At 42.7% G+C, this 12,929-nt stretch overlaps 1 protein-coding gene across 1 annotated transcript in view; it reads right to left on the bottom strand.

The window, feature by feature from the left end:
- LOC306758407 (receptor-type tyrosine-protein phosphatase N2-like) overlaps window positions 1-12,929 on the bottom strand; it is a gene marked incomplete at both ends in the record, with an annotated part of 265,555 nt that overhangs the window by 183,858 nt on the left and 68,768 nt on the right. Inside the window, one exon of the mRNA XM_079243734.1 lies at window positions 9,698-9,784. Coding sequence (XP_079099860.1) covers window positions 9,698-9,784 — 87 coding nt within the window. The remainder of the gene's footprint in view (window positions 1-9,697; window positions 9,785-12,929) is intronic.

Genomic DNA, 12,929 nt, shown 5'->3' with positions numbered 1-12,929 from the left:
GCCGGGACAAAAATAGTGGCAGAAAAAAAAGAACATTTCCAAACTCCAACATGCCGTACATGTTCAGTGACGTGGTGCGTATCACACTGAACATGGACCGCAGGAAGCCAAGGAGAGATCCGTCTCCGGGACAGAAAATCAAAGGCATATTGAAGGTAAAACTATAAACAGCAACTTCTGCATTACTGATTCAGAAAGCTTATTTGATATAATCAAAATATAAAAACAAAGAAAGAAGAGGAAAAGTTCAAAAAGAGATGTTTTTGCTGTTGCTTAGCAACATGCACAGCAGACTTACACGTTATTCAGAAGTTTAAAGTGGAACTATTATGTGCATTTAAGGGTAATTTATTGTTATTTCTGAGACCAGAAGGGCTGGGATTGATGGAGTTATTGTCACAAATGGCTTTATTTACTTCAGACCGACCCTCTCCGTAGGCTGTCAGATCAGCCTGCGGGCAAAACGAGTGGATTGAGACTCTTCCGCATTAAGCCCCGCCTCCCGCCACTGCACTACATCGGGAGCGCGCACCGCACCTGCTTTCGCCGTCATTGTAACATCTCATAAACAGAAGGATTAGGCTCATATGAACTCAATAAAAAAAAAAAAAAATCCAATGTCAACACATAGCATACAGCCCTACATGTTGGAACCTGAATCAGAGCCTGAAAACGAAGTGGAAAACAGCAACCCACAGCAAGGAATGCAGCAGGATGTCTCTCTTTGGTAAACTCACCAGCCATCGTTGGAAATAACTTTATCCCACGTTTTCCACCCGCCTGATGTATTTGTACATGTCCTTGTTAACCAGTAGAAGGTAACCAATCACTGAACCTTATCCCCCGGGACGTCACAAGGATTTCCACGTAGAAAAAACTCTCTAAAGCGACGTGTTTTTCGTCGCCATGGAAACCGAACAGAGAGAGTGCTGGAACTCAAACTCAAACTCAAACATGCGTTTAGGTGATAAAAAACAGTGTCGTTCACATGTCTGATGAGGATTCAACACTAACACTGTAGAAAGCTCAGAAAACTCCAAATACCATCATAGCACCCCTTTAAGTGTCATCAGGACTGCTGCCAACAGGATGGCAGTTCTTCCAATGGCAACCAAAGAGGCCAGAAGAAGGAGAACCTCCTGAGACATGAAGGAGGCATTCAGCAGGACAGTCTGGGCGACTCGATGCGACTCAGCAGAGAATTTTCAAACACCTTTGTGTTCAAACTGCACTAAACTCAAGCAGATCAAACTGTCTGGGCAACGTCACATAGTTAAAACAACACCTGGCTGCAGTGTGACGCTCCCACAGTAACAGTTCTACAGGTTAAAAAGAGATGAAATGTCATGCAGGCGGATCTCTCATCATTTTTTCTGTTTTGTTTTGTTTTGATTATGGAGATCACCTTCATTGTGACGCTTTGCAGGAGAATTACTGCGAGGAAAGTTCTCGCCGTCCCACTTAGCTCAGCTACCGGGTTATTTTTCAGCTGCTGGTTCTGTCAGTCCACATGTGAAGGCGCAGCAAAACCCAGGGATGGTGGAGGATACCTGGTTTCTCCCACTCACATGAAAAGCTTCTGCGTAGCTACATACCAGACTACAGGGAGGTGGTCTGGTGGTCCAGCGTGCTGTTAGCAGATTAAGTTCTGCTCAACCCGTTTACCATCTCGTCTTTTCCTTTTTATTGTAAATGAAAAAGACTAAACAACATTAAACACGTTAAATATAAGAACTAAAAAAGACAAGTAGCTGATGTGATGGAGGAGGGAAGGAGGATATTTATAGTTACTAGATGTTTTAATGTGCAGGTTGGGTCTTTAATCATAAACAGGATATGTCAACGGGTCTGGTTTGGGTGTTATACTGGATTCAGGTGGGATCGGGTCGGTGGAACTGGACCCTGTACGTTTTCTGACCGTATGCAGTTGTTTTGGTTTTTCCTCCTTCCAAACTGTAACCTACATCACTTCCTCCTCCTCCTTCGAACTTCATTGTGGCTTCCAGGCGTTACTTTCTCTTTTGGTTGCTGGATAGTCTGTCTGGAAGCGAAGACCGCCGACTTTCGCTTCTTTGGTCCGCATCAGCGTGCGGTTGGTTTTCATACTGCACCAAGCACAGCGAAGCACAGTCCGTTTAAAGCAGACCAAACAGCAGCAGTGTGAACAAAGTCAGCATCGCCTCCAGACTGGGAGCGTGTCGGGCGTCAGCTTCTGCTTTTAAACACTCCGGCCAAAACAACTGGTGAAATTTCACTATAAAGTTGTGACGATGATGGTTTTTTATTTTTTGTTGTTTTAAACTAGTGCAGGGCGGGCTCTCGCTGGGACATTAAATTTCCCTTTGGTGTTGCCTAGCAACATGTACAAATTATAATCTGCCAAAGGGCCGCTGAGGAAAATGAGAACTAAAACAAGTTTTAGCCACTATGGTGGACCAGGAGGCATCAAACGCGCTTACACACGTTAAATCACACAGACATCATACATACAGACCAGCAGCCACACAGATGAGGAGACTGAAATGGAAGCCAGACCAGAGGAAGCACGTTTCAACAGTTTCTGATGACGCTATCTTGTGTTTAGAAAATGCTAAGTTGCGATAACAAGTATAGTTTGTGAAAAGACGCCAGGTGAAGCTGTGGTCCTTAGGTGTGTAAATGGTGGCTCATTCTGTTGTCACTTGTGTTTGCAGAGTCTTTCAAGACAAATTGACACTCAGAGTTTTAACATCACAGCGTGTCGGCTCATCTTTCCTCCTCTGCTCGATGAGCTAGCTACTCTGTCCATGTCCGTGCTTCAGGACGAGGCTGCATGATACGGAAAGTGGCGTTTTACAAAAGCTGTCAAGAGAGGCACGTTTCAACAGGAGGCCACTTTGCTTTTCTTTGATTTAAAATAAGCCATAGCCCTAAATGGCTGCTTGGATTAAGATAAACTTCTTTGCAACAATTCTGTTTTAACATTTCCTGATTTGAGAGTCTCTTTTCCTATTTCAAGTGTGAAAAAATTATTAAAGAGGAGAAAAACTAAACCCCATTAAGAAAAACTGGAAGCAGTAGGAACATTTCTTTCCCTAAAAGACAGAATACCATTATACCATCTTAATAGACAAAATGTGAAGGAATCTCTGCAGAAACTATGAAACTACCGGTTATCTGTGATTGCAACATAAAAGCTGTATTTTCCAAACTGTAACTTCATCATATCGTATTTCTGGGATGATCAGATGGAGTCATTGTGGATTGTTTTCCTGCTGACGTCCAGGAAAACAGAAAAAACCTTGTTGTAAAACTGATGACTAAACCTGCTGTTTTTCCGTCTCCAGCTCATTGTGAAGCTGAAGAAGTTTCTGTCTCTGAGCGTTGTGAAGTCCTTGTCACTGCCAGATCAGACCTCTTCCATCCTCTGTTGGTTCGTTGTCGGAAAGTTTCGCTGAACAGCCTTTAACTCGTGACGTCGATACTGGAGTCGATATTTGGATATCAGCCAGTCAAAATATAGGATTCAATGCATTTTAAATATAGATACCACTCTGCTGATACAAATATTACAAATTAGTTTACATTTTTATCATTTCCTATCTAATAAACGTGAATAACTATCAGATTCTTCCCCCCCCCCCCCGCCCTCTGCTCAGCCACACCGCTCACCAGTTTACCTGCTGCCGCCACCAGTTCATCACCTCCATTTAAGCCAGTACATACGCAGCTTGTCTTCACCTTCATGCCCGACTCTCCAGCACTTATTTCTGGACTTCTCTTCCCCGACCTGATTGAATCTGAACCTAGCCCTTATTTGAAGCATTTTTCAAGACGAACACCTTCAGCTGGGAGTGAGTTGTGCTTCTGTGTTGATATTCCCATGCAGTTTCTGCCTCCTCCATCGGTGCCGTGGTTACTGGCGCGTCTGGCAGCATCACTCCAGCTTTAAGCACCCAGCAACCAGTTCTGACAACCTGCTAAATGAAGAATCATTTGTGCTGTTACTGGGATCATGTCCTGCCCATTGCAATAATCTGATCATAGCTTATTTCTATCATTTCAAAAAATTTACTTTTAAAAAAATCATTTTTTCTTGTCTTCAAAGCATTATTAACTGTATTGTTTTACTTTCTTATCCAATTCCTATTGTAATAATTATTTACTATTTGTTTTCCTTGATGTGAATCACTGAGTTGCAGCTGAGCTTGAAAGATATAAATAAAGAAATTAAATACTTTGTTCATGATTTTATAGTTTTGCTTGTGAGTGCAGCTCGGTGATGGAGAAGCAGACATTTACTGTTTCAGAATCATCTCAAGTGAATCTGAAGAAGGCTGTTTTGTTTGACCTCGCACATGTTACACAAGTTGCCGCTTTCTCAAGTGGAAAGTAAAAAAAGCGTTGGGTCTAGAAGGGATGATACTATTTTAACTTGGTCATGTTTACACACTGCTATGGCACAAACTCCCCTCCAGGATGTACAATAAATCTGAATCCACACTCTGCCCTTTGCTTTATGATCACCAGTGTTTCCATCCCACAGGAGGTCCACCACCTGTCTGCCTTTTCATGTTCGAATCTGATCCCTCCCATCCGCCCCGAAAAACCTGCTTCTGCGACGTTTTGCTATGCAAACCTTTTCTGGAGATTAATGCGATGGATTGTGATATTTCTAACACCAGCTTGTGTTAGATTCTTATGCTTTTTGTTCAGCTTTGAAGCATTAAAGTGTCTGGATGAGCCTTGGTTAGACGGCAGCAAACAGCACACTTGCAGTCATTCACTGAAAGTGAGGTCACTCACATGATCGTTTTTCATCACTTTAAAGCAGAATTAACTTTTATTCAGAATTAAACAGGAATTAAAGCTCCCATGTAAACGTAGCAACTGTAACTGGTAGATTGGCCTTTTCACCATTTCAGACAACACTGGGTGATACTAGAAATTTCTAGATTGATCTGATACCAAGTAAATCCAAGTATCCTTGACACCAATGCCGATACTTTCGGCTTGAAATTTCACAAACATTTTATGAGTTTGCATTTAATCATTAATCATGATTACTATAACAACGATTTATCAAATCAAACATTTTTAACAAACTGAAGGCAGAAAAGAGAAATTTAGATTTAAGCTTCTTAGGTTGTAAACAATGTGAAATGACAACATTAACATTAAAATTAATTAGATAACTTATTCTCTCAAACAATTTTTTGAGAACAATAAAGTCAACAGTGGAAATTAGTTAAACAGAAGTAAAACCTCCTACTGACTGGCTTTCATTTACATTCTTTGTTTCTTTTTGCTCCATCGACCTTGTTACGGCCGGTGGCCTGAAATCTCGTCATTTCGTCAACTCCATAATCGTCGTAGGGGATTGGATACACCTGGATTCCCTCTGCAGAGTGCCAGCATAAAAGCCTCCATCAAGCTTCAGTCGAGGCAGCTGTGTTTGGTTTGGACTTGGTGCCACAGCTTGCCGCTCTGACTCTGCCTGCCACAGAGTTTTGACTTTTGGAGTGTTGGGATCATCTGTGTTCAGTAACTCTTGTTGGGTTTTGCTTCCTTTGGTGAATGCTCTGGTTTCTGTGTTTTGTTGGTTGTTTGTTAAAACCACAACAGGGCCTGCGCTCACTCTTGGCTGCTTGTTGTGACCTGCGGGTCTACTAATAAATCTACTTCTGTTTGCTAACTGGGTTTTTTTCTTAATGTAAAGTTGCAACCTCTTGTTCCCCTGGACATCTGTTTTCTGGGGTCGTAACAATCTTATCAAGCTGGTATTGACGATATTGATGCTAGCCTTGGTATCAATACTGTAGATATTTGGATCTGCCCAGTCTTACTCTCAGAGGTCAACTTATGTGTACTGTCACCAGCCGTGACCTCCGATTTAAAGTATTTTGGTTTTGACATGCTTTTGTTGTTTGTGAGTACAAAGTCATAGCGGAACATTGGCACGTGCGCCTGCATGCACGGCGAGCACATCCCATCCCGCAAGCGCTCACTTGGCTGTTTCGCAGTTACAGGAGTTTCTGATTTCATTAAAATTCTGTTAAAATACACAGAAATGTTAAACAGGAATACCCGGTGGGAGATACTGAGCCCCTCCGTAGGTTCCCTGTGTCACCACATCTCAGCATGAAAATGTCGATTGCCAGTAGCAGAAAGGTTAAATCAACTTCAAAATACACTTGTTTGGACTTTTAGATCCTATATAGTAAATCAAAACTGTACAAAACCTCTGATAACACTGACTTGTTCAGGAAAACACACACACACACACACACACACACTAGACAAAATGCTGTCACTACATGCTGCATAATCCTTCGACTTGAAACCCCTGCAGTCGCATTCGTTCTGCTGTTGCGGCTGATCTCAACCCACTGCAAAGTCACCGGTGGTCTGCAACGCTGCCACCACCCAGCGGGCCACAAACCAGCAGACATCCAGTTAGAAACAAGCAAAGACGGGCAAACTGAAAGAGAAAAATCAATCAAATGTTGGGGAAAAAAAATGCAAAGAAACAGAAAGGGATGATGAATGCAAAGCTAGAGGTGGATAACGACATCGGGAGTGAAACAACACGGAGGGTTCAGGCAGAGTTCAGGCTCATTAATAAATGATTGCGGTGAGTGGCAGCTTGAATCCAGCGTGTCAATAATGTGCTCATTGCTTTTTTACCCCCCCCGCTCTCACCAAGAGGATGAAAAAATGTTGACAGAATGAAAATAAGGCCACGTCCTTGGGTTCCTGCTCTGCGAGGGCACTCTGTTCCCTTCCTCTTTTCACTTCCAGTATTAAAGCCTTGTGCCTCTCTGCTTTGATCCCACCAGTTTGCCCTTTCTGATCCGACATGCTGGGGGGGTATCTGTGGAGGAGCCAAGACCGCTCATCTTCTAAAGGGGGAACATTCGAAGAGTTTTAGTATGTAATGCTTCCCTTTGAGGGAAAAATGCCGCCCACTCGAGCCCACAGGTAGAAGCTGGTTGTTGTTGGGAAAGTAAAGCACACCATGGCTGTTTTGAGTCATCTGCAGACCTTTGATCCCGCTGCGTTTCTCGTCTGTGGGTAGAGTTTGTTGTAATTTTAAAATGCCGCTGAATAGATGTGTTTTTTCTTGACGCAATTCTCATTTTTATTTAACTGCTTGGCTGTCTGACAGCTGGGAAGGTTGTCTGGCCAGAGGCACTGCTACACCATAGGGCAAAGTGGGACTTAAAAGGACTTTACAAGCATTTAGATGCTTTATTTTTAGGCTTCTTATGGAAGAAACTGCTTCAGCTTTAACTGTCTGAACGCTTGTATTACTCATGATGTGGTTTGATCCCTTGTGGGGACCCACTAACCTGTACTGGTGATAAAACAAGGCCCCATAAGGTTAATTATTTTACTTATTGTCATAAAAACTGTTATAAAGAAGGTAAATGTATATAAATAAGACAGTCATAGTCTGTAAATTCCTGGCAAAAATGATGGAATACCTAAACTTTGAGGTTCTGGTCTGGAAGAAAGAGGCATTTGTCTTCCCAGTAAGACTCTCTAGCTCGTCCTTGGAGATCCCAAGGTATTCCCAGGTCAGACAGGGTATTTTTCCCTCCAGTGAGTCCTTCTCCTGCCCCCGGGTCTCATCCCAGTAGGATGGAAAACCTTCAAGGGGGAGTAACCAGGAGGGATCCTGATCACATGCCTGAACCACCTTAGCTTGTCCAGCGGGGATTTCAACGTTTTCTTAGGACACGCTGGGAGATGTAGTCCCTCCAGCGTGTCCTACGTCGCCCCCAGGGTCTCCTCCCAAAACACTAAATAACTTAATCTAATAGCAGAACTGCTATTAAAAGGTTCCTGGTTGGAGCCTCAGCCGTGGGGGTTCGAACAGAAGCTTTTCTGTGTGTAGTTTGCATGTTCTCACTGAGCATGTGTGGGTTCTCTGTGGGTGGCCTCTCTGTGCTGGCCATGCAGACACTGTTTGGTGCTCCCCTCTTATAATCAGCCAAAGTGACGACTTAAGATTTATTTGTTCCCTCAGGTTCAAAGAAACAAGTGAAAATTAAATATCACACACTGGAGCAGCTTCAGAAACACTGCTGCCATCTAATGCGTTGGGGGTGTAATTGCAGGAAAACTAAGCAATCATGCTGAAGATGGCGGGTGTTGGCTCACCCACAGGTGACTGCCAGGTTCAACATCATAAGGTTCAAATGAAAGTCTCTTTATTAGGCCTCTGCAGCGCTGAATGATGTGGGAATTTCGCATTTAATTCAGGCATGTTGGATAAGGAATGCATCTGAACTTTGCAGGATTGTAGATCTTGAGGGCTGGACTTGGAAAAACCCGACTTTTCTTGGCGATGTGTTTGAAGACAGTTCAACACATCAGGCTGACAGACTCAGAGGCATTGTGTGATAGTTGGACATCTGAAGTGGGCGTGGCTAACACAGAAAAGCATGAAGCGGAAAGTTACTGCTTCTTCATTTTTGCTGATGCCGGTAAAACGGATTGTTTTGATGAAATAGTTGATTGAGGTGGTGAGAAAGTACAAGCAAAAAGAAACCCCTGCTGTGGACATTCTTAGATTAGATTACATTATTCTTACATTAGATTCTTGTGAAAGACTAAATAACTGCGTTGACTGCAAATAGAAGTAGACGTCACTGCCAGCAATGATCTCGGCCCACATCCTGAGCTGCACAAGGCGACGGTGGGAAGGAAAAACTTCCCTTTTAACAGGAAGGAAACAATTCTGCAAAGTCGTTCTGCACATCAGGGTTTAGTTTCTTTAAACTACAAGAACCGCTCTGATGAATTCATTAGAAACATTTTCCATTTTCCCACTGCAATAGTTTTGGAATAAAAGTGGGATTTTGTTTTTCCATTGCAACATCTGAACCCAATTTGGCACCAAAATACTGAGTAAGATATTCTATAAGCAAGAAAATAATCATCTAACATTTAAAGTTGTAAGTAAAGTAATGTCTCTTAAAGCCTCCTTTATAAGTGCAGCATGAGGCGTCTCTTGAAAACGTCTGCAGACTCCTTTAGTCCTGCATCATAACAGCCAAACTCTTTTACTAGCTTCTTTTAGCATAGCAGATGCAATAAAATAATTTCACAATATCGAATAAAAAAAGCATTCAGAGCAGAAAAAAATCATGCATGTGGTTCAGTTTTACAGTATGTTGTGGAAATTTCATCGTTCTTGCTTCAGGTATTCATATATTTTATAATCCTTAGTATATATTCATTTCTGCTTGTTGTAGGTCTGAAGAGGTCTGTTTATTCTCAGTCTGCTAATTCTCCTTACAGACATGCATAAGGTGTAAAGTAATCAATGACATAAATAGGAAAATGTTCAGTAAAATGTTATGTTTCAGACCCCATAGATAATTCTTATGAGAATCAGCTGAATTAACCCTTTAATGACACAGTTAAACACAAAAAGTGTTATTGTGATATTACAACACGATAAAACTTTTTCCTGAATTACCAGCTGTACAGCAAAAAGTGGTCAGTGTTCAAATTTCCTTCTTGTTTTCACGTGAAAACTTCGTCTTGACGAGTATCTGGGACGTAGCCTGGTCTCTGATTGGAGGGGAAAACTGTCTGGTTCTCTGACACAGCATCAGTAAAGGGTTAACACAGCAGGAAGGCCGGAGCGCCTCAGCTCCTCTGTTTTCTCAGAACAAAGCAGAAAAAATACTGCAGCGATACGTACGAGAGTTCTGCCAAGTCCGTCATCTGGATATTTGCCCGCCGAGCCAGAATCTCTATCAGGTGAAGGCCTTCATCTGTTTGGAGCCCACTGATGATGATGATGATGATAGGGAGGCAGAGAGGAGGAAGACAGAAAGAAAAGAGGGCAGAGGTCAGGAGAGACGGGGAGCGGGTAGGGACGAAGACGGTATAATCGTTTATTATTGGATTAAATAAACAACATCAAACAGAAATGTTTATTATGAATTACATTTTTATCTAACATGGAATAATATTCACGTATAATCTGACAGAAAAAAGATTTTCAATAATTCTTGTGTTTTTATTTTTTATCACTCAATTATTATAAATATATTGGTGGTTCAACAAAGAAAACTGTTCAAGTTGGACACCTTAAACGGCATATAAACATTAAAAAAGCTAAATATCTCTGTGGCTGGAAGAAAAACATGAAATTCGTGCAGGAAATAAACATTTTGAGACATAGATCACATAAAACATTGCTTCAGCTTTACGTTGAAACATCACCAATGTTTAAAACGTAGCGATTTGTGCCAAACTGGTTGAACCCATTTCCTGTCTGCCGGCTGTGTCAGAACCAGTCCGGACAGCAGAATCCAACGAGCCGAATGGGAGCGGTTAGAGAGAAAACGCTGACAGAGCCGAGCTTTTCCACAAAGCTTCCAGGTGAGGTCAGAACGGTGCCAGGCAGCGAGGTCGGGAGCGCAGCGGGGCGGCGAGGAGAACACTGAGGAGGTGAAGAAGGTCGCGGTCTGAAAGCTCCATATCGACACGCCTCTCTGCCTCACTCTCAGTTTTTTTAGGTTCTGACCAGAAGTATCAGGGTCAGAACCTAAACACAACAGAAATGTCTTTAACAGAGTCAAGAATGAGAGTTTCCTGCCAACGGAAGAGCAAACGGCTGCTTCCCAAACTCTGACCTGCTTTCGCAACTTCAGGTGCAGCTGTGGAAACCTTCACTGCCTCCAACGTTCCTACGAATGCAAACGCCTGCATGGTGGAGCAGTGGTTAGCACTGTGGCCCCACAGCAAGAAGGCCACCGGTCTGAGCCTGAGCCGTGGGGGAGGGTCAAACAGTGACTTTTCTGCGTGGAGTTTGCATGTTCTCCCCGTGTATGCGTGGGTTCTCTCCGGGTACTCAGACTTCCTCCCACCATCCAAAGACATGCATGTTGGGTTAACTGGTTGCTCTAAATTGTCCCCCGGAGTGAGTGTGTTAAAGGAAATGGATGGATGGAAGTTTCATCTTAAGTTGATGACTATGTAATCTGAGTATTTCATGTAAGATGTTTAAATTAATTACCAAAATCTCACAATTGAAAATAGTTAAACTAACAAATATCTGCAGGTTATCTGACTGGGGAACAAATTTTGACAGAAAACCACCTGAAAAGAAGTTATGAGTTTAATTCAATGTGGAAACAATTTCAGATTTTTTTTTTTTTTTTTTTTTTTACTTCCACTTACAAAAGCTCAGGCTCCTTCCCCACCAGAGAGGTGACGTCCCACGTCCCTAGAGTCAGTTTCTGCAGCCGTTGATCGGACTGCCAGGGTCCCCGCCTCTTGCTGCCGCCCTGCTCACATTACACCTGAACCCCTACGGCTCCTCCCGCAGATGGTCAGCCCACGGGAGGAGGGGCCCATGTAACCCTTTCGGGCTGAGCCCGACGGGCCCCACAGGCAACGGCCCGGCCACCAGACGCTCGCTCTCGTGCCCAACCCCCGGGCCTGGCTCCAGAGGGGGGCCCCGGCGACCCTCGTCCGAGCAAGGGAACATTTTCGCCCATGGTCGTCATCATCATCATCATGATAGGAGTCTTTTACAAATGATATCATCTTATTAATTCCCAAAAAGCTGATTTTCTACATAAACCAAGAATGAAACAACAAGTCTAGTGGAGAGATCAGGGTGGAAATTTGCAGCCATGTGTTTATAGGTCAGAGATATACATCTACATCCAATCATGTGGCCCCCGCTATGGAACTCCCTTCCTCCCAGCACGAGATGGGCTGAGTCGGTGATCGCCGTTTAAAAGCAGCTAGAAACATTTCTGTTTAATCTTGCTTTTACTTTTACGTTTTTTCTTATGTTGTTTTAATGTTTTTGTGTTTTGCTGTGAACAGCTTTGTGATTTTTATCTTGAAAGGAGCGACATAAAAAAAAACAACTTTCCTTTATATTTCACATTTTATCATTTTTCACATTTACTTTTTTTCATTTAATAAGTTCACATGCCAAATTTTATTTTTTTTCTATCCATTTGTTGCATCTCTCCACCATTTCCTTTCTTTACTTTCTTTGCTGATTTAGCCATCAATAGGGGGCGTATGGCGGGAAAATGGCAAAAGTTCTGCAATGTGTCTTAAACGTTTATAGATATTTTTCATTAAAATAAGTGCCATAAAAAAAAGCTAGTTGTGTTTAATAAAATAGTAAAATCTCAAACATATTTAAGAGAAGTAAAGCAGTAACTTGTCAGTGCAACGCATGAAGCTGGTGCAGTCGAGGCCAAACATCTCATGTTTCCACTGGAAGGTTCAATTCTGCTTCTCAGACACGTTTTTGCACAACTTGATGTTAACTAGTGGACCAAGCTGAAAGGCTTGTCATCAATCTGGCAACCCACACATGCTTTTAGTGAATAAATACAAGCTTTGTTAGTGTGTGACACCCACCAGCATGGCTGGTTGATGGTTTGGGCTGGGTTCCCACTGGTTTATGGAGATAAAATCATTATGACTGGCAAACTGAACATTCATTCTGTTACGGAGAACATTTAACGGTTATTTACAACAACAACTGCTGTGAATTTACAGTAAAGAAACTCATTACTGTGAAAACTGACACTTCACAAGTCAGGAGTGCAAATGGCAGCAGAGACGTGGAAGTCAATTAAAGCTGGAACGATGCGTGCACGGCGCCAGCGGAACGAGGAGAGGGTGTGTTTAGTGCGTTTGCACTGGGAGGCCGACGTTAAAGCTCAACATCCCAACTCCAGTCTAATTGCTTCCCATCTGCTGCGGCCTGACCTGACCTCCGTTGAGCCTTTTCTGCTGAATTCCACCACATCACTGGCCTGCACACACCTGCAGGTTGCACAACATCTCCGCTAATTTCTGCTAAACAGTCAGTCATATTTAGTTTTGGAAATGTGAAAATATCCATTTCCTCCTAAAATAAGCCATCTTACACGGTAAAGACGGCAGCCGTG

The sequence above is a fragment of the Telmatherina bonti genome (assembly GCF_933228915.1).
Source record: "Telmatherina bonti genome assembly, chromosome: 7".
In the NCBI taxonomy this organism is placed as follows: Eukaryota; Metazoa; Chordata; class Actinopteri; order Atheriniformes; family Telmatherinidae; genus Telmatherina; species Telmatherina bonti.
The sequence above is the reverse complement of the archived record's forward strand: the minus strand, read 5'-3'. Positions and strand labels throughout refer to the sequence as shown.